Source organism: Malaya genurostris, chromosome 2, assembly GCF_030247185.1.
Source record: "Malaya genurostris strain Urasoe2022 chromosome 2, Malgen_1.1, whole genome shotgun sequence".
Taxonomy (NCBI): Eukaryota; Metazoa; Arthropoda; class Insecta; order Diptera; family Culicidae; genus Malaya; species Malaya genurostris.
This window is the reverse complement of record NC_080571.1, coordinates 306414598-306441129: the sequence shown is the minus strand read 5'-3', so window position 1 is coordinate 306441129 and position 26532 is coordinate 306414598. Positions and strand designations below refer to the sequence as shown.

The 26532-nt window shown below is 37.9% G+C and overlaps 2 protein-coding genes across 7 annotated transcripts in view; one reads left to right on the top strand and one right to left on the bottom strand.

Annotated features, from left to right (window-relative positions):
- Nucleotides 1–13919, top strand: part of LOC131431004 (DENN domain-containing protein 1C) — a 59701-nt gene extending 45782 nt beyond the window's left edge. For 2 of the 6 annotated variants that reach the window (XM_058596354.1, XM_058596353.1), the window contains 2 exons: nucleotides 1463–2248; nucleotides 8741–13919. In XM_058596354.1, coding sequence (XP_058452337.1) covers nucleotides 1463–2248; nucleotides 8741–9637 — 1683 coding nt within the window. In that variant the 3' untranslated portion in view covers nucleotides 9638–13919. Of the gene's footprint in view, nucleotides 1–1462; nucleotides 2249–2822; nucleotides 3318–8740 lie in introns of all 6 variants that reach the window. The other 4 variants (XR_009229624.1, XR_009229625.1, XR_009229623.1 and 1 more) reach the window with 4 other exon arrangements.
- Nucleotides 13920–23326: 9407 nt separating this feature from the next.
- LOC131431002 (uncharacterized) lies at nucleotides 23327–24605 on the bottom strand. Its single transcript, XM_058596350.1, has 2 exons — nucleotides 24108–24605; nucleotides 23327–24047 (listed from the first exon to the last, which is right to left on the bottom strand). Exons 1-2 carry the CDS (start codon nucleotides 24535–24537, stop codon nucleotides 23716–23718), a joined length of 762 nt encoding a protein of 253 aa, XP_058452333.1. The 5' UTR covers nucleotides 24538–24605; the 3' UTR covers nucleotides 23327–23715.
- Between the last annotated feature and the right edge of the window lie 1927 nt (nucleotides 24606–26532).

Below are 26532 nucleotides of genomic sequence, written 5' to 3'. Positions count from 1 at the left end.
ACAATGAATTTTTTGGACATGGGATATCTGTTCAGAGCTTGAATTGAAGGAATATTAAAAAAAACCTAAGCAGAGGCAATTCTAGCCTATTCCAAAAACCGGAAATTGAGATCGTCAATTCACTTGCCGCCTTGAATATGATATATACAATATTCAAGTACATCTCTAGCATCTGGAAGTACATCATAACGATTTATGTCATTTGCGACATAACAAGATAAGTTAAGAATGCAACACTTTTCAATTGCAGCACATTTTTACTCCAGCTTAAACCACTGCCGGGCGAGCTTTTTTCCTTTCCACAATTAATGGATACTCTAATGAATATGACTCTGAATGAACTCAAATTCAAATATCAATATTCAAATATTCTTGGTAACATAGAGATTGAGTATTAAATAGTATGTCAGTATTTGACCTAGAAAATTCAATTTCAAGCAGAACAACAGAGTCATACCGTTTTCGTTTTTGAACCTAGACGCGGGCTACTCTGACTCCGAGTAAAACGAACACGTGGTACGCGCCCTAAACAACAACTCATGAAAAAAGATAAAATCAGCCATCTGACACCGGTATGTCAGCACCAGCCAATCGAAAGTATACCGATTACATTGAGCCCCTCGCGTTTCGAGCCCCAAACACTGCGATGTTTTGATACTCATCGCGACTCTCAAATTGTGAAAATTATCTCCACTTAATGTCCCAAAACACTGTAAACCGACAAGTTCTTGTGAGAGAGTCGACACAAAATTCACTAATTTTCGTGCACTAAACAAGGTAAACGCATTAAACAAATGCATTACTGTTTGTTTGTTTACGTTGCAATCAGCTGATTTTGAAGTTCCGATTTTGATCTATTCAAGATGGCGTCGTGACAGGGGGCCGGATAAAATAAACAAACTCGGCTGGATGCGTGGTGCGACCCGAGAAAATTTTCAGAGCGAAACTACGCGATTGGAGTCGGATCTAGAGCGACCTCAGGTTGCTAAAACAAACATATCAAACGTTGTTTGGGCGACTCTGGATCAGCTTTCGGGCTGCTCTGATCAATAAACGAAAACGGTATAAGCTTGTATGATAGCTATCGGGAGAATCATATAATCAAAAATGGTGAAGGTGTAGCATAGCCCATATATTAATCATTGTAAATAGGCTCTAATCTAGAAACGATATTTGATGCTCTTTAAGATCAAAATTGAACCCAAAAACATCAGTACACTTATATAATAAAACACTTCTCTATCGTGTGTCTAAATTTTATTTTATAATTTCTGCTTTCCATTTCTTTTCAAACCCATTCTGTGTCGCCACGAATGATAAAAACAAAACTCATCCAATGTCATATCTTTACCATAATTCAACTTTCGCATCGAAAAACATGCATCCACGTATCCGTTCATAACCGTGTCCGTGTCCGTAATCATATCAATCGTACTCGAACCGACCATTCGTAAAATGATAGCTCAAACCAGCGTACAGCATGGACTCAACCCAGCGGCCATCGTCCCGGACGGGAGCCCCCCTGAGTCCGCCCGGTTCTGGTCACACGCTACCCCGAATACAAGAAGCGCCAGTGCCGTTACAGTTGGATCTGAACGCTGATCGGAATCCGGTGGGATCCGGGAATCGAGAAAATGGTCGGACTGAAAATAGCTACAACAACAACCTCAACGATCACAACTTTGATCTTTCGCCAGACATGCCCTGTCCACCGGTGCCACCGCGCCGTTTCCAAACAGCAGCCGAAGCTCTGGCTGCCATTCAAATAACACCCCCGCCCATGTCTCCCCCTTCGTCTTCCTCGTCGACCTCGGCGTCCCCCTATCGAAACTATAACTTCCTTCATCAAACTGCCATCATGATGCAATCCAAAGTAAACCAAACAGTTCCGAATCCGAACACGACCGGACCAACGTCCCCGTCAGTGAATGGTCAATCGCCGCCGCTTCCATCGCCACCACCGCCACCGCCCCTGAAAGCGACCCAGAACGATCCGTTAGTGACGCAGTTCGACGACGACGAACTGATCACCTTAATGCCAAATAATTCCACCAATGCTAGTAGCCAAATCGTACTGCAATCGACGGGCGGAGGTGGTGGCGACGGTGAAGGCAACATCATCAGCCATCATTCCAGCAGTACGCAGCCACCACACGTTCCTTTTCACCATAACAACCACCAAAAGCCACAGGCTCCGCAGCCACCGCAGAGGCCACCGCTGGCACCGAAGCCCACCTTCCGAAAAGAGGTAACGCTGCTTTACTACCTTTACAACTTCATCCATTGCTTGATAATATTTTACCTGCTCTACTATTCGCTTCACATTGGATGATATGATACACGCTACTGATACTACTACTATTCCTATTACACCTTCCCCCCACCAATTGGAACATGATGATTGGCTTAGACGCTCGCAAATCGCTGCTAGAGGTCTTCACGAGTATGTGTCAAATTTGTGCGTGTGGAAGAATGTATGCAAAGAATGATTGATCAAAAATGAAATTCATTATTAATTATCTTGTCAAATTTTATCGTCCCGCCAGAGTGAAGTTGAACCACATTCCCCCCCTCCAATTTTGATCAAACGAAATTAAGCTTTATCTTGAAAAAAAAATCACCCCCAGCCTGAGAACAGTAGAGTAGATGATTTTCCGCTTGTTTAGCAAACTCCTAAATATATATATTTTCTTCTATTTTATGATTTTACCACCACCACCCGAAATGCTACTAAACCGACGTCGAACCTATGCTCCCTGTTCGATTTACGACTCGAATGGTCCCTACCGTAAACTGCTTCCCCAAACAACCCCTCTCACCAGTCGAGATTCCGCGTAGAGCGCAAGTTCAGCATGCAGACCATAATGAATCATGACGTTTGAGTACAGAGCCAATCCGTGTTGGGGTCCCAAAAACAGAATTGGGGTCGTTGAATTACGAAACCTTAACGAACCTAACGAAAGCTCTCTGTATGATTTTTTTTTCCTGCTCGATCTCACCACCCACATTCTCACCCGTTGCCAACGTGTAAATCGAATGCCTCGCACGGCATGCGGAAGACGCCAAATAATTGAATAATCCAATCGAATCGAACTGAAGGAAAGATGCCAAATAACCCAACCGCCACCACCAGCAACCGTACAATCCAAATAACCAATAAGCATTAGCCAGAAAGAACAGTAACAATCACAACAACAACAACAGCAACGATAACAACGAATCGAGCGCAACCCAAACAATGGAACAACAATGGTCCTGCCAAGAACAAAAATCCTTTAAAAAATCTAGCACCAAAATCCACAAAAAAATGCATTTAAGTAAGAGTTTAATTTTCCCAATGCTAGCTTTCACAATTGCAACAAAAAAAAAGAAAATGAAATAAGCAAATGTTTTAGATCACTGCTACCACCTTGTTATAGATTTCTGTTCAAATCACCAAAATTTATCAATGTTAGTTTTATCTCGCATTCTTTCACAATCCACTTGCATTTCATGGTGTTGTGGCACACGGTTTCAAAAATCATCTCGTCCATCATTCATCGTCGCTCGAATTGCTCAAACTCGGAAACCACACCGTGGTTGTTTCATCCATTTACTCATTCATTGCACACAATCTTCGATCGCTGGCTCCACTGTTCACTGTTCCTGTTCCTTCACCACTTTGTTGTTTTGTTCGTAGTTCGGGTCATTCGTTTGGTTTTCTAGCAATTGTACTTTCCTTCATGTTTGTGCTCAATGTGGTAGTGTTTTTTTTCTTCTTTTTTTATTGTCGTTCGATTGCTTTTTTCAGGTTTCGCGCTTTTCGGCTATTTTGGAATTTGATTGTGTCTGTGTGTGCGTGTTTGTAATTTTAGGACCGGATGTGTAGTACCTTGCAAAAGATTTCTCTGCACGTTTAGCAAGATTTTGATTTTATCAGCTTGAAAAACAAATAATAATTATACTAATGAAAACCAATTTTCAGCACAGTAACTTTTTTTACATTTGCGGGATGTTTTTTTTTGTTGGTGGGTAAAAATCGTGGTACAATCTTTGACGATGGTAAGCTCTTTGTCGCAGGAGTAATAAAAGCATCCGTAACTGGTAAGTAAATTACTAATTTGAGAAATAATAACTTGAACTTCAGTATGCTGATTATTAGCCAGTTCATGTACAATTTAGTCAACTTTGCGATCCAGATTTACACTACAGGTTTACTAAGATCGGGAAATTGAATTTTGTATTAACTATAGAGTAATAAAAAGTTTTCAGACGTTTTTCAGTCCTGAACTGGGTGCATTTTCAAAAATTTCACTAAACGAAACCGCAACGGAGTTCCTCCAGATTTGATTTCATATTTGCTGTTACTCTTTCACTAATCAGTAGTAAAATGTTGTAAAATTGTGGCCAATATCACGTTTATTTATTCTCTTACCATTTGAATAGTGTCATTAAAACATTTATAAAACTATGTTCTCGGTCATTAGTATTGTGAGCTTATGAAATATTCTAATAGTAGCTTTCAAACGCGCCTAAGACTTTCGAATTGATTCAGGTATCTCCGAGAAATTGAATGTTGATTTGTCGGTTACGTCATTTATAAGATTACCTCTCTCGAACTGTTAGACATAACTCTTCCAAACTTGGTCAAATGCCACATTGTAGCTTTTAAATATGCCTAAGTTCATTGAAATTCGTTAAGTCATCTTCGAGAATATTGAGCTGATGTAACTGTGCGATTAGTCGGTTACGTCATTTATACCATTATATCTCCGGAACTAGATGTGACAGGCATTGATCGTCGAACTTGATCGATAGGTAAATAGTAGATTCCGAACGAGTCTAGGCTCGTGAAAATCAGCTTAGCCATCTCGAGTAAATCGAGCGGAGAAAAACAGAAAGCGCTTATCCGATTACGTCACTTATACCATTATATTTTCGGAACCGGAAGTGACCGTCAACTGATCGAAGACTTGATTCACAATTCAACGTTTGCACGTTTGTTAACATCATTCAACGTGTGACAGCAAAGAGTGTTGTTTCGAGTGCCATTTATCGATATTCTAATGATTCTTCGCATTGAGCTTTGAGAAGTTCAACTATTCGGTCCTTTTAGGAACCATTAAATCAATTTCAAAAATCAGGTTTCTAGTTTTTTTCATTCAAACAAAATGAATAGTGCCACTATTAAATCAAGGAACAGTCTGTTTTGTGTTTATTACATTTTTGCTAAAGTTAACAATTCCAAAATAGACAACAAGTCAGCAGATTTCACCTACTCCAATTCGGGAGGAGCTATGCACACGCTTTCAGTATAACAAAGCATTCGTTTTGCAAGGATGGAGATCCTGATTCGACTCAAGACTGATTTTTAAAAAAGGGTCTATGTATGCACTTTCTTCTAAATCAGAAACTAATAATTTTATCGAAATGGTGTTCAAGAAGAAGATAAAGAAAGTTAAGTTTATTCTCTAAAAAAATATACACCGAAAATAAGCCAATGATTTTTCAATATGTCTCTATTTTTTCAATCTTGTCTTATCTTTATTCCCATGTCTGCAAGTTTTGCGTTCTTTTCAAACCATTAAATTTTGCACATCTTTTTTTTTTTGAATTGCCAGTTTTGAATTTCATGTCGTCTTTGCTAAAAAAAAGGAAACTGCAAACACTGACCTAAAAATTAATAAGGTTGCCAAAACTATGTAGATTCAGGTTGCCAAAATTATGTAGATCGGAGAGCATCATTTCGCTCATATATTTTTCTTCCCCAAGAGATTTACAGCCATTCTTGGCATATATTGTGTTCGAAGCAGTTATGACAACCGTTTATATCACAAAAAAATGTCAATTGACAAGGAAACTAATGAATGCTTTAGAAAGTTGGAGAGAAGACAAATAAAATAGTTTCCCGTGGAAAAACTTTTTAACAATTTTCGAAAAGCGATATTTTATTAGAATAAATGTATCTGAGCAATGAAATATTATTCTTTTGCTACGTTCAATGAAAAAGCTCATCGAAAGCTACTTCCTAAATGCAGTCATTTTCGAGAAAATGGATATTTCATGAGAATACGCCCTTTTTTAATTTAATCTGGGTTCTCCATTGTCAAAATTATTATTTCCGCAATCCTCATGAAATTTTGGATAAATTATTTCTTGACATCAAGACGATGCGAGTAGCTGTTTTCGAGATATTTTGAAAACAAAATCGAAGAAAAACCGGTGGTTTATAAAAATCACAGTGTAATTGATTACCTACAACTTCTTCTTAGGCATATTTTTGTAGAAGCTTTAGATTTCTAGTTATAATTGTTTGAATTGAGGCTTAAAACACATACACCCTTTTCATGAATTAGTCTTGAGTAAAAAAAATCTCTAAACCAGCGAAAAATACTTCATTTGCTATAACATGCAAAGTTTCATGCAAATGGAAGGGGGTCGTGCCAAAAGTCTGCCGATTCCGCATGGAATCGATCTTTTATCCAAAGTTTTATCAATTGAAACACTTTCAAATTCAACTATGATCAGAGATGTTAGGTGAAAATTTTATAATAAAATTGAACTGCAAGCTCGAAAGATGCACGGAATTGGTTTAACGAACAGAAAAAAAGACCGCGGCGTTTTCAAAAGTATGTAAATTTTAACAAATATCTACGTTTTAACAAATATAAACGTGATTTCAAAAGTCTCCAACGTAAACATGTCTGCAGCTTATTTACAGACAAATCTACAGACCTGGCATCTCTGATTATGATAGTTGAAGGTAGTTGTGACTAAAGGCACCCGCCATAGAGGGTGTCTAGCAGGGCTTGTATTGTGAATCCTCAAACGAACGAAGCAACAAAAAACATCTGCTGTGAACACTTTGCTTGACATAGCTGAATGAGAGACCTATATTAGAAAGAAACTGGATGCGTGAGAGTATATGCTACTGAGCAGACCAATTCCCCTTGCCAAGTAAATTGTCTGTGCTCTCAGTCTCAGTTAACACATGAACTAAGCAATCCATGACAATGTAATGAAATGAAGGGCTCGCTCTCGTTATAGTATTGTACGAGAAAGAAGACCTTGCTTCACGGCGTGCTACAAGACGCGAAGCAAAGTCATATAGGCAATGTTTACGGTTTATTTTTAAAGTGTAGGTTTACAGAAATCATTTTTAACATAATGTTCGCATTCCAAGACCAAATTTGATCACATTTCAAATATTAAAGTATATTTTATAGCAGAAATTTTGCATTTGAGTCCATTTTCAAAACGATCAATTTGTTTCTTGGCAGTTTACACTGTGTATATATCCTAGAAACATTAAAAGCAATGTTCTATCAATTAATATTCATCGGAACTAAAAGTTATGAATCTAGTTTCCTCATAGGCATGTACAATATGAGAACCATTTATCAAATGCTAACCTCATGAAGCATAGGTCTCAGCAAGCGGGCATATTTATGAACTAATGAACGAACGAAGCAGCTCTCCTTGCTTGGGTTTCGCTGTGAATTCTACCTGACATACGAATGTGTGTGAATAGCACAGATGGTGAAACCCTTTTGTTCATATACGTTGCTTCAATTTGCAAGCCCTGGTGTCTAGGGGTCAAATGTCAACATACTTTCAACTTCAATTTTTGTGTATAATTTTCAAAAGAGTTTGTTTACAAAAAATCACAACGAAGATAAATTTCTCGGCTTCAACTCGTACGCACTCAATGTCCAATCCCCAATGCTCTTATGCACAGAGAAATGACTTTTTGTCTTCCAAAAAAGTCTACACGAAACCGCAAAACAACCTAATTTTAAGTACATTCGACCCGGTTTGGGGTTCCGTTCAATAACCTAATTTTGGTTAAACGTAGTTTCCGTACACTCTTACCAGCCGCTATCTAATTTTGGGTCAACACCTAGCCAAAATCAACTAAAGTGCACCTCCCCAATTTTTGGTAACGAGTGATGACCTCAAAATTTAGACAAATGTAAGTTTACCCAAAATGTTATGCCATAACAAAGCACGCTACCCATTTTTTACGATCAAGTTAAAGTTTGAATAGATAACGACCTAATTAGTGTAGCTTATAGAAGAGCTCGACAATGAGTGATTTCTTCTCAAACAATTGGTAAAAATGATTTTCAGTGCAAGGCACGTGCAAAAAAATACTTTAAAATGAGTTATATCTACTCCATGGTAAGTTACATTTACTCTACAGTTGAGTCCCATTGACTCAATTTCAGGTTGACGTTTACTGACGGTTTACTTAATTTTAGTTTATTGAACGAAACTCTCACTGTTGGGTGGTTTGCTCTTTGTATTTAGACAACAATGGAAGAAGCGAATGAAAGAAGAGATTCAAAAGAACTCAAAATACAGTAAAAAGAAGTCAAATAATAGGTAGTTTCTATTTTCCGTGAATGTTTTGCATTAACTCAGGTTTTCCGTTGCCAGTAGTATTAGCCAGACTGTTCAGTATATTGCAAGAATTCCGCTAAACTTTTTTGTCCGAAATATAAGTTTAGAAGAACTTGAACAACGACGAAACAATTTTAAAATTCAATCCCCCTAAATTGCTCGGTTATAGAGTTACTTTACATTAGCTTAGAAACCAAAATCCCGTAAACAGCGACAAACGAGCCTTCCATCGTCCAAGAAACGTACCATAAACAAGTCAAAAGCAGTCAGACTGTACTCACTACCGTACCAAATTGTTCTAATGATCCTCTCGCTCCAGCTACCATCTCGCTTACAACTCTCCACTGTATCATTCCAGTCTAACATCGACGTGGCTGACGCTAATGCACTCACCACAACCGCTACCGCATCCATATCTCCTGTGCCCAGAACGGGGATCACTACCCCCATCAGACCCCCGTCGCCATTCGCCAACGAGCCAGACAGTTCCCAAGACCTGATCAACCTGGACACGACCAACTCCAGCTTTGAGCTAGAAGACTTTGATCCGCTGAATGACAATGCTAAGCCAATTCCGACCGTACCGTCGGTTCCATGTGCACTAATCACACCCAGCACTGCCCCGATCAAGGCCAGCCGATCCCCGCCAGTCGCACACGCTATCGGTTTCGATAATCCTATCTATCCCTACTTTACACCGACACATCTCCACGGTGCAACCAAATCGTTAACGTCGTCGCCGCTGTCCACGTCGTTCAATGCCGGCACCACAACCAACAATCCACTACTGAAAAACTTGCATCACACACATCATCAACATTCACTGTCACAAGGAAACTTCATCACTCCGGCACGGGGCGGACCACCGACTGTTGGTCCTGGTAGCGGTGCCACTAAGCTCATCAATAGCGCACAAGACGATTTCGAACTGCTACGAAACTACGGTCTAGATAAGTTCTCACTTCTAGATAGCGCTAGTATCGATACTGAGAAGCAACAACAACAACAACAAAAACATCACATGGCAAGTCTTCTAAGCAACAACACAGTTCATCATCAGCAACAGGGAAATACGAATACTAACGGTAGTAGTCATACTAGTAATGGTAGTAGTAGAAATAGTAGTAATAATGTTAGAGATATTGAATTCAGCAAGCTGAGTAGTGTAACGAATATTGTAAATGGTCGCGCGATTAGTGGCAGTACTAGCTCCGGCAGTACTAGACCGTTCAACAATTGGACCACCTTCGACTGATAGGTTTGTTTCTGTGTACATATGTATTTAGATAATCGGCATTTCGATAGGAGAATAAACCGCAGAGTAGTATTGTTTTTGTGAGCGTTTAGTTTTTTTTTGTGTTGAAGGTGTGTTTTCTTTCTTGTTATGAAGACATTGTTTTTTTTTTCTTCAGTGTGGCATCAGTTCTCACTAAATATTTGTATATAAAGAAAACAAGAATAAGTTGTTACATTATTTATATAGAGTAGACATTACAGTAGTAATTTATCTGGGAGGCTACGAAGCCTCAATGATGCAAGTACCGATAATCAGTGTCAGAATCGCGCGACAGTGCAAAATCATGCATTTTGGTAAGATCGACAACCAAAACTACAATCTATCTGTAATGGAAACAAAACTTCAAATGACAGTTATTATAAACACTGCTTGTCACACTTCTAATCATAGTGCTAGTGGAAAGTGATCGAATCGATATAGGGAATGTTTTAATAAATATAATTGAGAAGACGAACAGTTTGCGAACGTTAGAAAAGCAATGTTTTGAACGAAGGGAAGGGGGCGAGAGTTTGAACAGATACATATTTATGAAGTTAGTGATGAGAAGATACGCAAGACGGAAATTTTAAACAACAAAAGGCATACCTATATACTGATATTAAAGAACTCTTCTAGTGTTGATAACGTTGTTACGTAAACTTTTAAAAATGGATCGACTAAAAATAGAAAAGACAAGAAAAGTGTAAACAATTCAATCACGATGGTATTTTTAATACCGAACGGTACATCTCGGATGTGTAGCAAAGCACAACTTCACTATCTCTCCTAATATTTTCGATACTGATTTTGGAACGAAATTGAATGCTGCCGGTGATGGTAGGTAGACTGTTGAATATATTTTCATTATGGTGAACATCCAGCTGCATTTTATTTCAGTTATTCAAACATAAATAATATGAATCAAGAGAGGTCCAAAGAGTACATTTCATCACACTTTTCTGCATTTGTTATACTAATTTAGTTGTGATAGCTATTCTCAGTCCAAAATCAATTTAAAAAACCCTTCTTAATCCATCTAGTGGTGTGATAATGCCTTTCTCTTTTTTCATAACAGTGTCATGAAAATATATTTCATACTTTTATCAAATAATTTCGGATACCAATTTTGACACCAATTGATTCAGATTGATTAAAGTAGTTCACAAAAGCATGCTTCAGTGTTTATGTCACACAGTCACCATCATTTTTCCAAACTAGTGCTTGACATTTGCGTTGCCTATTTGTATGAGAACAGTGATGCTAATCTAAAAAAAACCCTTCTCAGTCCACTTAGTGGAATTTTCATATATCTTGAAAAATCACCATAGGGAGCACATGAAATTTTCGAAATCAAAAAAAAAATTGATGCTAAAAAGCTTAGAATTGCATGAAACGTCGAGATTTAGTGTCATCTCGAAAAAAAAAATTTTTTGAATAATCGACTTTTTGGGAAAAAATATCAAAATTCTCAGAAAGTCAATACTTTCGAAAATTTGTTTTTTTTAAATAACACTAAATCTTGACGTTTCATGCAATTTTAAGATTTTTGGCATAAAAAAAAATTTACAATTTCGGAAATTTCATGTACCTCTCCCCTATGGTGCTTTTTCAAGATCGAAAATTTTCAAACTTTAACCGCTGGGCAGCACTTCTTACTCATTCATCATTCATCATTCCGGTTTTTGCAGACATAAAACCATTTATTTTAAGCAACTTTTAGACTGATCTCTCGAATAGTGACCTAAAAACGAATTCTTACGTTAAACCTAAATTTAGAGTAAGAGTTACTCATTATCATTGACTGAATTTTTGACGTTTCCATGTATCAGTTGAAAAGAAGTAACTAATACTCAGAATCTGAGTAACTTTTTCTAAGCGTGTGGACATTCAGATTGGGCAGAATTGTCAACATAAGTGAGGGTCATGAGTACCAACATAACGATCAAAAATCAGTCAAACGTAGCCCGCGAAAATTCAAAATTCACCATATTTTTTAACAAAGATCGTGTCTTCATTTCGTAATGAATTTGAGTTAATTGGAGTTGAATGTACGTGGTTTCTCATTTTAACATCAATTTTTCATGAAAGTAATCAATGAAGGCTGTAATCGCAATAATTGACTTTCAAACATGTTCACAAGAAAGTTCGATTCTGTTGCAACATTCAGGAAACATCATTACATTGTTGCAACTCGCTTGCATCAAGAAATGCCCGCTCCTTGGCGTTGACACAAATTATTTTGAGATTAACTATCTATATGAAATATGTAAATCTACAAGTCCAATGACATATACAATGTCACTTTATTGTGATTTCCATTTGGAACTTCGAATGGAAATTTTTCGATCAGGCGGCATTAGTTCAAAATTTTTTCCGATCAAAATATGTGAGTAATTTGAAATGGTTTTGCCACTAACGCAATTTGTCAATGATGAGTACTTTATTATGTGAAATAGACCTTAGCTCCCATCGAAACGGGATGATGAACAGTGAACAAACAGATGATTGTTGAGCACAATCATTAGTAACTCTAGACACGATAATCCGATTGTAGTGATAATGTTCGAAAATGTCTTTTCATTTCCGAATAGAAAATTTCAAACAATCCCTACTTCATTCACGGCAGCTTTCAATGAATCAAAAACTTAATACTAAAATGTTTAGATTGCTACTCTTGGTTTTGGGTCACCGTCAGAGGAACAATTTTGTATATCAGCTTTTGTACTATTGTATAACGGAAAGAAATAAATCAACATGTATGCCCTATTTAATACAAATCTATTTAAAGTAAAACAATAATTTTGATACTTCGATTTCTCTAGTTAGTCTTTGAAAACCGAAACGCCATATAAACAACATTTTATCCACCAACAGCAAATAAGATTTGTAATCGTACCATATAACAACTATTAGGAAATCCGGCAACCAAATTGTATCTAGTATATATTAATTCTACTCTCGGATAGTGTAATGGAAAAACAAACCATTCTTATTATCAGCTAAAACAATAGAGCTTATGTAGATAACTCGTACTTGAGAGTGGTCAAGTTCAAGTTCAATTTGGTATTTAAAAGACTCGGAACACTCGTATCAAAACTAACACGTAATTTTTTCTGAATATCATCATCATACTTTTAAATTGCAATATAAATTTAGTAGCAATATGAATTTTTCTCTGAGTAATCCCACAACATTTGCGTGATAAATAATAGACACTTGAAAGCGATTTTAACCCAACAGAAAACCACCTTTATCTCGAAGCAATGCTGAATTAGTCTTTTTCCTCCACAGAAAAAGTTTTACAATACAAAAAGGTACTAGAGCGCAAACAGTACTAGATATATTTATAGCGAAGAAATTGATAGAAACAAAACCAAACAGATATCCATATAAACGGTTGCCAAGTTGACAAAAAAAGACACGTTTTAAAAACCACATACCCGAACACAAAGACGAAGTCATAGTTGAGAGTAGGTCATATTTAAAGCGGATGTATGGTGAAAACCAAGAAAAATTTTAAAGTTGAAAAAACGGCATAAACCAGTATAGCATCTAGGATAGTGATGAATGTTTGTCAAACAAACGCTACGTGGTGAAATTGTTCCAATGCTCAAAACCGATTCCCAAATTTTCCCAACCAAACCCTGACTCTATTCGTCCTTGGCCAGTTGTTCATTTTGCTTTTTCACATTCAGGATACTCTTCCCCTTTCGAAAGGACGCCAACTCTTTAGAGCAACAATTATATATCAAATATATAGCCAACGGTTTGAAAATGCTTTATCTCAACGATAATTAATCATATAGGTTTGTTTTGCAAAGCATTAAAAAACAGTTACGAAATTTATTTATTCAAAAAAACACCAGCAATGTTGGTAAACTAAGGCATCAAAATTTGTTCTCGCGTGAAACATGCAACAATGATAGAGGTTTAAATAAAAGTTAGAAATAAAAAAAACTCATGGAACACAAAAATATTAAGATTCATCACTTATGTGTACACACGTTTAACAAATAAATACATCCAAAATCAAGCATATTTATTAAATGTTTGGTCTAAAACTGCTGAAGTAAGTATAGATTTGAAGAAAAAAGAAACAAGCTTCCGATTGTAATACGTTTCGGAATTCCACGGTTGAAGACATTCATATATCTATTGTAACGGGAAGAGCCATAAGAGAACTGACAATGCAACTGAATGGAGATATTGTGTGCAGAAATGAAGGGAAAAATAAAAACAATTTAATGTTTATCAAAGCGAATCTCAGCGTGGTTCAAATCTAATATCACAACTCCTACCCAGTGTTTTCCCATCGTGTGATGGTGAACTGGACGGTATTGCAATCATCATCACATACAACTAATTTTCACACACTTTACCCTATAATTCCGGAACCGGATATCGGATCCAGATGAAGTTAAGAACTTTTGTATAGGATCATACGACCATCCATTCGAATCTAAGTTTAACCGCTTTAGCCATCTCTGAGAAAAGTTAGTACACACAAAGGCACATACATACATATCCACACAGACATTTTGTGATCTCGACGAGCTGAGTCGAATGGTATACAATACTCGGCCATCCGGATCTCGGTTCAAAAGTCGGTCTCCATTGTGATTGCATAACCTTTCTATATAAGAAAAGCAAAAATGCTCAATTGCGCTTTTATACCGGAACCTGAAGATGGATCTGGATCAACTTTTCGGGGTCTTTTTCAAGAATTGACCTTTTATTTGCATCTTAGTTTGTAGAAATAAGCAGCTCCGTAAAAATTGAGTGTAACACCGGAATCGGTGGTCGAACAAAGATTGCATTCAGTAGCAAGTTATGGAACCATAAGACCTTTCATTTGAATCTAAGTTTGTGGAAATCGGTGTAGCCATCACTGAGAAATGTGAAGAATTTTTTCATTTTTTTTTGTGCATATCACTCTCTAATTCACGAGCCGGGACCCTTACGAGCGACAATTGTTCGCGTCCGTACCCGCACGCCTACTGCGATCATATTTCCAAATCATCAACAAATGCTCTTATCAATAACTAGGGTTGATACCTGCTCGGGCCTCGCCCGGCTGTGTCGAGCCAAGAAGAAGCTGAACATTTAGGGTTTTTTGTTTTGTGCAAAAAAGCACATATTTTGTTTCAACTTTCTTTGCGTTTCGCCTTCGGCTCGTCAGTGCTTAAAGCAGTTCAAGTAGAACTGCCATCTCCGCCTAGCAGTCCAACTTGAACCGCTAAGCAGACGCAAAGTCCACACTACTTATGTGACCCTTTAAGGATATAACACTAGGTGCCATATCCTATCTGACGTCTCGGGCGTAAACGAATGACGACTGGCTACTGGTCGCCGCAGAGTTTGAACATTTAGGGGTTTTTTGTTTTGTGCAAAAAAGCATATATTTTGTTACAACTTTTTTTTTCGTATCGCCTTCGGCTCGTCAGTGCTTAAGCTGTCGGACTGCCGAACCATCAAAAACTCGGCCGGGTCACAGTACGACCGATGACTGATTTGTATGATTTAATTCCTTAAGACCTTAAGTAATCATAAACTTAGCCTAACTTCTAATCAATACCCAACGGAAGACTGCCTGAGAATCACTAGGTGATGAGCAGGGATGTCAGGTAATTTTTTCAAAAATCTGTGATCAAACCTAAAACCAATCTGTGAAAATCTGTGACCGGTTTTCGTACCCCAATAGCAGTTCAAAATCAATTTGGTGAGCAAAAAAAAACAGGTCTCACTACTCATTTTCCGTACCATTTTTGAAGATCGAATTCAATTTAGTGAGCAAAAAATAAATAAATAAAAAATACCTTTTGCCTCTACCGCTCTGTACTTTTTGGTGCTAAACTTTCTTCGATTTCCAAAAATCTGTGAAAATCTGTGATTTATTCAAGAATCTGTGAAAATCTGTCATCATTTGCAGAAATCTGTGAAAATCTGTGTCATTTTTAAAATCTGTGCAGAAAATTCAAAATCACAGATTAATCTGTGAACCTTACATCCCTGGTGATGAGATGGTATTGCAAACAAAAAATTGTTCAGAAACAGGGCTTGAACTTGCCTCCGAACCACAGATGCCGGTGAAAATTTCAAACATCCAGACAGATGTCTGCAAAATCACGATTCACATAAGTCGACAATTAAAACTTCTCTGCAGCTTATTTTAGAAATCTGCAGATATACAGACAAATCTGCAGATCTGGCATCTCTGTTCCGAAATTTCTTCTATCATTGGAACTGTTCTAACTATACTGGGATGCGATTAAACGCATCGCAGAAAACAATTCGATTTATCACAATTCTTTTATTGATAGATGAGTAATCCACAAAATAACATGGCCAATCTAGTAACTAAAAAACTAAAAGGAACAAACGCGAAGACGTCTCTTACAAAAAAGATGAGACTAAATTTAGATCAAACACATGAAAAATATCGCCATTCCCGAGAACTACTAACTGGGCTAACAATTGTTCATACAATTCAGTCCAACAGTATAAATAAAACCTTTTTTAATCCACCTAGTGGTGTAATGATTCCTTTCTCATATTACTTATATGTATTATTGAAAATATCACTAGAAGATTCTGTTAAGAATTTTGTTCTCAATCTTGAATAAAATAAGAAACTTTCTTTGGCTATAAACTAGCATAACCTTTTCAATTTGTAAACAGTTATGTCAAGTTAATAAGAATTTTACTTTATTTTGTATCGTCGCACTAAATGATCAAACACACTTTTCCGTATAGTTCTGGAACCGGAAGTCGGATTCGGATGAAATAAAACAGCAACCTATGAGACTATAAGAACTTTTATTTGAGCGTGTTTTGTGGAAATCGATCAAATCATTTCTGAGAAAATTGAGTGAGTTCCGTTTTAAATCTGTTGACCACTATTTTCGGTACTTCTGGAACCAGTATAGCCGAAGCCGGTTCGTTTAGTAAGTAACTAATATAGCCTACAAATTGAATCAGTTTTAAGCCAAATCTAGATGAATTTTACCCTTTTTTGCATCGTCGCTCTAAATGACGGTGTGAAATTCAATAGCAACCTGTGGGACTGCGAGATTTTTTATTTTATGAGTTACAATATTTGACACATACTCAAACACACACACACGCGCTCAGACACATACATTGCTCAGCTCGATGAACTGTGTCGAATGATATAGAACACTTAGCCCTCTGGGCTAATTTTCACAAGTCAATTTTTCAAGTGATTGCTTAAACTGCAATAAGTGTACTTTTAGCAAATATTTAGGAAAACTATGGAGCGAAATTTCGGACGACCCTGTTCGTGTGTCACATCCCTCTACTAAGCAACATCTCACCATTTCGAAAGCTTCTCGGTTTATTAGCCGGCGATATTTAGACTGATTGTTGCAGTTTAATACAGTAACGATAAACAAACAAGTTTGTTTTGCATCGTAGCAACTAGCATAAAGCGTTGCCAGAAACGATCTCCTTTCTCATTTTCACACTATCGCAACGAAAGGGAGATATTTGCTAGGCTTACTTGTTCATGCTGTGAACCAAACATTGGCGATTCGTTTGTATGGGACTTAAGGGTATTATTATTTGTATTTTCTTTTAGCATCGTTATCATGATCTTGTAATAACACTAACAAGTAGGTACAAATTGAATAAAAGAATCAGAAAACGACATTTTTTCAACTTAATAATATAAATTTTAATGTGATAGTAGTAGTATATTTATAGACAATGAGAGCTTCAATTTGAATCATGATTCATGAAAATCGGCTAAACCGTTGCTGAGAAATTGAGGTGAGTTCCGTTTTCGAACATTTTCTTCACTATTATCGGTGCTTTCGGAAGCGGAAATCGGGGACTAGTAGTCCCAAAGTATAGTTTTAAATATTCACTAACAAGATCTACCAACTAGGTGAATTTAGCAGTAAGTTGTATAAAAATGTGCACCTCGTTTCGCCACCACTTGTGAAAAAAACTCATAAAATTGAAAATTTTCACTAATCGCACTGTAATACCGGAACAGGAAGTCGGATCTGGATGAACTTTTTTAAGAATTTTATTTGCATCTTAGTTTGTGTAAATCGGCTAAGAAATTTCCGAGAAAATTGAGTGTGCATTTTTTAATAAATTTGCATATATTTCCTTTTATTTCCGGAACCGCAAGTTGGATACAAATGAAATTTCAACACACAGACATTCGTTTCACACACAGACATTCGTGACGAACTGAGTCGGATGGTATATGACACTCGGCCCTCTGGGTCTCGGTTGTAAAGTCGGGTTTCAAAGCGATTGCATAGCCTTTTTATATGAGAAAGGCAAAAAGACGGATAGGTAATGTTAGAGACATAACCGGATGACGTGAACACAAATAAAAAGAATCGTTCTTTGCTGTTAAATGCTGTTGAGTGCTTTTACCTTGAGTGCGAAAGATTAGCCGGACATGTACTTACCATAGGACTGATCCAAGTCCAAATTGAGATCTAGATCCAAGAACTGCTCTTACCATATTACTGAGCCTGAAGCAGTAATATGGTAAATTCATGTCCGGTTCCCTGTCCACGCATAGATTCTGCATCAGAACCAGAATTTAAAAAAAAAATAAAAAAAAAAATAATAATAATTCGGTACACCTTGATATCCCAACTAACCAAAAGTTCGGATAAAAGGGACTGATTTGGCTTAAGCAGCTCTCAAAGTTAATCAATAGCTGTTGTAGTATTGTTTGACCCCTTGCTTACTTACACATTATCACATATTTTCCCGCTAAATCAAGCTGTGCTTTTTCTCTTCAGCATTCAGTGTTAAGCGTATCCTCACCGTGTTCACATCGTTTGTTCATAATAAATATAAGTTGTTTAAAATAAAAGTTAGAAACAAAACATGGTGTCAGAAGTAGTCGCGTGCTTCTGAGAATATTTTTCGGCGTCATTGAGTGAAATCGCGGAAAAAATTTAGTAAACTTTCTCTTTCGACGAGAAAAGGTGGCGTAGTGTCGGTAGCCATCTTGTAAAAAAAGTGAAAACTGAACTTTAAAATTTTGTGAAGTGGTTATCCTCATCAATATGGATCCAAATCAATTCCGAATGTTCTTGGAACATCAGACAAATTTAGTTACGCAACTAATGAGTGCTATAACAACGTCAGCACAAAGCAGAAATCAACCGGAGCTTCAACCAAAGCCCATAAATGTTCCTGTTCCGCAGCCTTCACCGTTAGCAGGCCGCAATTGCGAACCAAAATGCTTACTATTCCGGAAATTTATCTGGAGAAAGCCATCGATCTGTGTCGTGCCGAACAAATTGCAACTAAATGTTCTTTCGATCTTGGAGTATCGTCACCGTCAGATGTAAATAAAGTCAGCATACCTACCTAAAGTCGGATACCTAAAGAACAAATCACTTCGTTGCAAATTCTGCGGTGGCATTCATGAATTTGCCAAAGGAATCTGTCCAGCATTCGGTAAACGTTGTCATCGCTGCAAAATAAAGAACCATTTCGAAAAAGTATGCAAGGCAACGAGAAACGCAAAAAACCGGAAGTCGAGTCGCATTAAAGAAGTAAAGGAAAACGATGAATTCGAGGAGGATTCCGAAAGTGATTCTTCATCAGAAGAAGAGGAATATGAAATAGGAAAAATCTACGATAATTCTTCTACCGTGGGAAGTGTTTTGGCCGAACTGAACTTGAAGTTCAATGATAAGTGGAGAAAAGTGATTTGCGAACTTGATACAGGGCCAAACACTAGTCTGATAGGACATGATTATCTTATCAAATTGTCAGGTCAGAAGAATCCACCACCATTGCTTCCATCGAAGTTACAACTCCAAAGCTTTGGTGGTAACCCCATCAAGGTACTGGGTCAAGTAAAAATACCATGTCGACGGTTGGAGAAGAGATTCCTACTGATACTTCAAGTTGTGGATGTAGATCATCGTCCATTGCTTTCCGCCAGAGCTTCTCGTGAACTTGGTCTAGTGAAGTTTTGTAATGCAGTTAGCTTCGGAGAATCAATGACATCGACGAAATCAAGCCAGAGCACAGAACAACTGTTCAATATCTATCGCGTAAAGGCTAAAGAGATTATCGACAGTCACCAACTGCTGTTTTCTGGTTACGGGAAATTTCCCGGCACAGTTTCTTTGGAAGTAGACGACTGCATTATTCCATCGATTCAAACACCTCGACGAGTGCCCATCGCATTGCGAAGCAAACTGAAAAAAGAGTTGGATAAGCTTGAACAAGAAAGAATCATTGTCAAGGAAACTAAACACACCGAGTAGGTTAGCAATATAGTTATTGTACAGCGGGGAGGACCCGGTTCCAAATTTCGTATCTGCTTGGATCCCGTTTTGCTCAATAAAGCATTAAAGCGTCCCAACCTACAGTTTATTACGTTGGACGAAGTACTACCCGAGTTAGGCAAGGCAAAAGTGTTCACCACCATAGATACGAAAAACGGGTTCTGGCACGTTGTGTTGGATGAGGCTTCCAGTAAACTCACCACATTCTGGACACCTTTTGGACGATACCGTTGGATACGCCTTCCATTTGGTGTCGCACCTGCTCCTGAAATCTTCCAAATCAAGTTGCAAGAGGTGATTCAAGACTTAAAAGGTGTCGAATGTATTGCAGATGATTTGCTCGTTTATGGAGCCGGTGATACGTTGGAGCAAGCATTGATGGATCACAACATTTGCTTGGAGAAACTACTATGTCGTTTGAAGCTCAATAATGTCAAATTGAATATTGCGAAACTAAAGTTATGTGAACGTTCAGTGAATTTTTATGGTCATATTCTTACCGATGAAGGTCTGAAGCCAGATGAAAACAAAATTGCGGCAATACGTGATTTCCCACGACCACTAAACCACAAAGAAGTACATAGATTTGTGGGAATGGTAACATATTTAGGCCGTTTCATCAGTAACTTCAGTGCCAGTTTGACTAATCTACGCAAATTGATTCTAAAATCAGTTCCATGGCAATGGTCATCTATCGAAGAAGAAGAGTTCAATAGAGTGAAATCCATAGTTTCGAATATTAAAACACTGCGATACTATGATGTCAACGAACCATTAACTATCGAGTGTGATGCAAGTAGCATTGGACTTGGAGTTGTAGTGTACCAGAAGAATGGAATAGTCGGGTACGCGTCCAGAACACTTACAGTTACTAAAAAAATTATGCGCAAATCGAGAAGGAGCTACTAGCGATACTATTTGCGTGCATCAGATTTGACCAATTAATAGTGGGTAACCCGAAAGCGACAGTGAGAACTGATCATAAGCCTCTCATTAGTGTGTTTAACAAACCTCTCCTCTCAGCACCTCGTCGGTTGCAACACATGTTGCTAAATCTGCAGCGGTACAATCTTTCAATCGAGTTCGTTACCGGCAAGGAAAATGTTGTTGCTGACGCGTTGTCACGAGCTCCACTTCGAACCTCAGATACACAAGACGAATATAAGAAGCTTGACATCTTCACTATTTTCGAGGATATCCAGGGATTAAAACTCACCAACTTCTTGAGTGTGTCTAGTTTGAAATTAAACGAAATAATGAGAGAAACTGAAAGAGACCAACATATGCAACTAATCATCAAGTACATTCAACATGGGTGGCCTAAAACCGTCGACCAGGCTCCGGACATAGCGAAGCTATACTTCAACTATCGGAATGAGCTGTCTACTCAGGACTCACTGGTTTTTCGCAACGATCGCATCGTAGTACCTCATTCTTTGCGCAGAATGTTGATTGATTGCTGTCATGCAAGCCATAACGGCATCGAAGCTACTTTGCGACTCGCTAGAGCTAACCTTTTTTGGCCAGGTATGGCATCGCATATCAGCAGAATCCACCAATGAAAAGCCACGAGATACCGGTGCACCCCTTTCAGCTGATATCAATGGACGTCTTTTTTGCAGAACAAAGAGGTAAAAGAGTAAATTTTTTATCAGCGTCGATCATTACTTTGAAGTGAATTTTCTAAAGGACTTAAGCCCCGAATCAGTTATCAACGCTTGCAAAGAAAACTTCTCGCGATTTGGAGTACCTCAAAGAGTAATAACTGATAATGGGACAAATTTTGTCAATAATAAGATGGTTATTTTTTCGAAAGAGTGGGACTTCGAGCACGTTACATCAGCGCCGCATCATCAGCAATGCAACGGAAAAGCTGAAGCAGCAGAGAAAATAGCCAACCAACTCATGAAGAAAGCAGAAGAAAGTGGCAACGACTTTTGGTTCTCGTTGTTGCTCTGGAGAAATATCCCCAATAACATTGGCTCCAGTCCAGCATCTCGGTTGTTGTCTCGCTTCACAAAACAGCTTCCAACAGCTGCAACTAATTTGGTACCAAAGGTAGAAGAAGATGTACCAACTAAAATAGAGGCAAATCGTAAGCGCACAAAGCTAAACTACGACAGAAAAGCACGAGCATTACCTGAGCTACAGATTGGTTCTCCTGTCTACGTGCAATTGAATCCGGAAGCATCCAAAATATGGTCAAAAGGGAGAATCACTAACCGTTTCAACGAGCGCTCGTATACAGTGAATGTAGGTGGAAATAATTATCGTCGCTCACTGGTTCACTTGAAGCCGCGTAAGGAACCTAATACGCTGCCAATCGATCAATCGTCATCCTGCTCGCAGCATCCACTTAAAGCCCAGGAAGGCACAGGTCGTGTTCCAGATATTTCACCTGGAGAAGTTCCTGCACGAAGAGAGCTGTTAAATCGTGAAGCTCATACGATACCCGATGTTTCAGACTTGACAGCTGAAATTAGTAGACTGCCAACAATACCGAACGCTGCTACACCGTCGCCGTTGCCGAGTGGGCTAGACGCGGAACTTGATCTGTACTTTAAAGTTCTCAAATGTTCCGCGTGTACTTTTAAGCAGCAAGAAAGTGGACTTTTTAAGTAATTGTGGAACTTCTGGTTGCTTGGGATGTTTCTCATGTTCTTCGGTTTATGTTGAACTGCCGAGTGGCATGCTGCTAAGCACTGATGTGTCGAAGGCGACACATATAACAACGCAACATGTTTCCATAACAGTCTTGTGCGCTTAGTAGGAACCGGTTTATTGTAACTAAAATCCCGGTTATTGTGTGTGCTAAGAGCATGTTCTCATTCGAAACAATTTGTGCTATGAAATTAGAATTATTTCAATCGCGGACCACTGGTTTCTGATAGTTTTTCAAAAATCAACCCTTACATCGTGTTAGTCCGGAGAAAATTCGAGTATTTCGCAAGAAGGAAAGGATTTTCATCCGTACTTTGACGATTCGACGCAGCCACACAGCAAGATTTTCGCTTGTAGTCCAGTGAAAAGAAAGTCCATTGAAAAATTAACTGGCAATATAGCCTTAGTTGCTGTGCCATCAAATCGGCGTCGTCTCAAGTGAGGTGACGCTAACCAGAAAAGAAGAAGACTGTGTGTTCGGTTATTAAAAAAATGATCATCGATCGATCACAACGGATTTTCCATTGATTGTAGGCCGAGTAATAAACCAAATAATTTGCTAACTCAACTAATGAGATGACTATTGGTACAATTCCTCTACAAAATTACAACTTTTCGTCTTCTATGCGGTCTTTTTTCTAGTACTACATTAGAACACTTGGAAACATTTGTTTCGCACTAACAAAACACAAAGCAAGTAAAATATGAGTTGTTAATTAAGTACATTTATTGGAGTAAAAAAAACACAAATGCTTGAAAATGGTGATTTTCTGTTTGACATTTAGCTTTCTGCTTGACTAGATTTTCTACATTCAGCTTGACTAGAAATCGTGATTCGTTCAGCCTGTGTCTCTTGGTTGGCACTGTTGTTCACTGTCTATAATTTTTCAACCACTACTATTGAGAAAGCAAACACTTCTGGCATCATACAGTGATTTTTTTTGGATTTACACTTAGAAAACATGAGTGACTTCGAACACAAACCTTAAAAGAATTCAAATAAATATATAAAATTTAAAATGGAATGTTTCATGAGATAAATCTCAAGAATCAATGTGACTAGTAATACACAATGGTGCTAGGCAAGACGTGTTTCATCTACTTATTGGTGGCATCTAGCTCATCCAATTCCGCCTGGGATACGAGATTAAAAATTTGCATTTTCAGTTCAATGGTTTTCCTAACTGAAAACTTGCGAATCGTCCGTTTAATCTGTGAGAAAAACATTTCCAATTCATCCACATTGTTGCTGTTGTTTACGGAAACAGGGCCTGCGAAAGTGACACTTTCGACGGATTCCGAGTTCGTCGATAGAGATGAGGACAATGGAGTTGGCAGATCGTCCAACGGTTGTTTTGAGACCATTTGTACGTCATAGATGAGCTCTTCCTCGATCGGATCGAAAAAATCGATGCAGTTGTCTTTGATAGCTGTAATTCGTTTTGATTAAATTTAACCTAAACATTTCTATTCTGTTAAATAAAACTTACTCGTTGTTCCGATGTCGGTCGAAACATCTCCACTTAGGTCTAGTTCGAAAGGTGCCGAAAATCCACTTGGTTCAAGCACCACCGCTTCTTCCCGACGCAGATACGGATCGAGAAAACTCATCAGATCCGCATAACGATACGGTGCCAAGGGATTGGCAAGTCTGCGCTGCCGTACGTATGCAGTGCGTAAACTTTTCCACTTGTGTTGAATTTGCAGCGATTGGAGTCGAGTGACGTCGTCCGGTTTGATGCCCAGCACAGAAGCGGTGATTTCTTTCCAAGCTGCCGACTTAGATTTTTTTCGGTTGTAGTTTTTATCGGAAGTATCGTAAAGAACACGATGAGATTCAACAAGCCCAATTAGTTGCAGCGTTTGTGTGGCACGCAAGCGAAGATCGTGCTGTTTTTCTTCCGGCTGGGCGGGGTCCATCTAGTAAGCAACTAAATGTTATCGATTGATCGGCAATATAGAATGTAAATAAAATAAAGCTTCCTCAAACAGGGTGACCAACTGACAGTTGTCATTCGGGATCTGGGGGCAATGACACGACGAATGCGCAATTTTAGTACGAAACTGTTAGCGTTTTGAAAACCAGGGATGCCATTTTGTCAGATTAGACTGAAACTTTACTGATTGGTAGGGAATGAAGAATTTTTCCGATTATTAAATTTGCATACATCAGCATGTATTTTTAGAGAAAATTCAGCAGCTGGAAATTTTCTATGGGAGATCCATAACTGTAACAAACGAATTCCCAGCAAGAGTTTTCAGTGTAATTTATTCGAGCCGTGCTTCTGCCACATTAAAAACTGCCATACGCTACCGTTCTGTTTTTTATATTTGCACACACTTAATACCATTTCTTGAGCTCGGCATAATAAAATGCCGAAACTGATCAGCAACACCTAAATTTGCTGATTGCCCAGCAATCAATACGCATGTTTCTGAACTTCGTTAAATGCATTCACTGATATTTCGGTAAAATGCTTCACTTTGCCGAAATTTGGCATAATTGCTTGCTGAATTTATCAGTAAACAACAGATATGCCGACATCAGCAGAGACGTTTGCCGAGATTTCGGAATATGCGCTAGCTGTTGCCGAAATTCAGCACGACAGCTGTCATTTATTGCCACGTTACACTTTCGCTACGCATTGCGCGATTATTTTCTGATGAATTTCTCGAGTGAAAAAATGGATAATCTTCGAAGAAACGTGGAACCACTTGCAAGTAAAAATATTGAATAAATATAGTGACATGTTTCGCTTTATAAAAAGCGACTTTATCAGATCACATTATAAGGGAAAAACACCCAACACGGGGCTCAAAGAGTCCTCGAGACAAAACTTTGAGGGATATGCGAAAAAATAACCCAATGCATGGACAAATTCAATAGATCAAAGTAAGTTTATTTTTTGAACAATACCGTGTATGCATCATTAAATATTGAAAGTTTTTGTATATTTATTTTTATTTCATATTTCCAGCTCGACTCAAGGTGGCCGCATTCAGAAACGCCGCTTTTTATTATGCTACATGTTTTAAGGTAGAGGCTGTAAGCACTACTGGCAACAAATTTGTAAGCTTCCTTTAAGTGTTAATAAAATGAATTTTTGATCCTGAATGGTGTGTTTATAATGTTTAGAAATTACAAACAAAATTAATTGACTAGATTTTTAATTACTGATGATTCGTTAATTTGTTTTTTTTTTTTCATTTTTTTGTTTTATTGGATTGCCGAATATTCAGCGAACGTTTCACTGAGCAAACAGTAAATCTTATGCTGGCGATTTCGGCAATATTTGACGTTTGTCAAATTTGAGGGTGCCGAGACGCTCAGTTATTTTATTTTTGCCGAGATGATTGCTGATTACTCGGCTGTGCGAATCTCGGCATTTTTTTGCCGAGACTCAGCTAAAAAATTTAAGTGTGCAACACGGGGTTAACAGTTTTTCTTGTTATAATTTCCAGATTTGAATGTCAAAACTTACAAAAATTATGCATCAAGAGCTAGAACGCCCCTGAACATGCCCTTGAGATTCACAGTTATTTTAATTCATCATTTGAATAGTGAACTTTCCAAATGCTATGTGAATATTTGCAAGTTTAGATTCGCTCTCCAAAAACTCGATACATACCATTAAAACCACTCTAAATCGAAATGTCAATTTTCTTTACTAATCAACTTCAGTTTCAACGATTTAGATTAGTCTAGTTGAGACGTAGATCAGATTGGAAAAATCCGACGAATACAACTATGAAACGAAAAACTTCGAAAAAGCTACCGCAGATATTACACCGTTAGTATCTAATAATTTTTTTAGTTCCAAAGTAAATCTATAAAACTATTTCTAAACTGTTAAATCCATAAAACTACTTATTTAGTTCTAGTTAGTTGACGATTGCGTTTCGAACAAGATTGAC

What these genes read in the sequence shown, in the direction of transcription:
- LOC131431002 (XM_058596350.1), bottom strand. Translation starts at nt 24,537, where the DNA reads ATGGACCCCGCCCAGCCGGAAGAAAAACAGCACGATCTTCGCTTGCGT. An exon ending in GACCGACATCGGAACAACGA is followed by an intron (nt 24,048 to 24,107) that starts GTAAGTTTTATT and finishes AACGAATTACAG; the next exon opens with CTATCAAAGACAACTGCATC.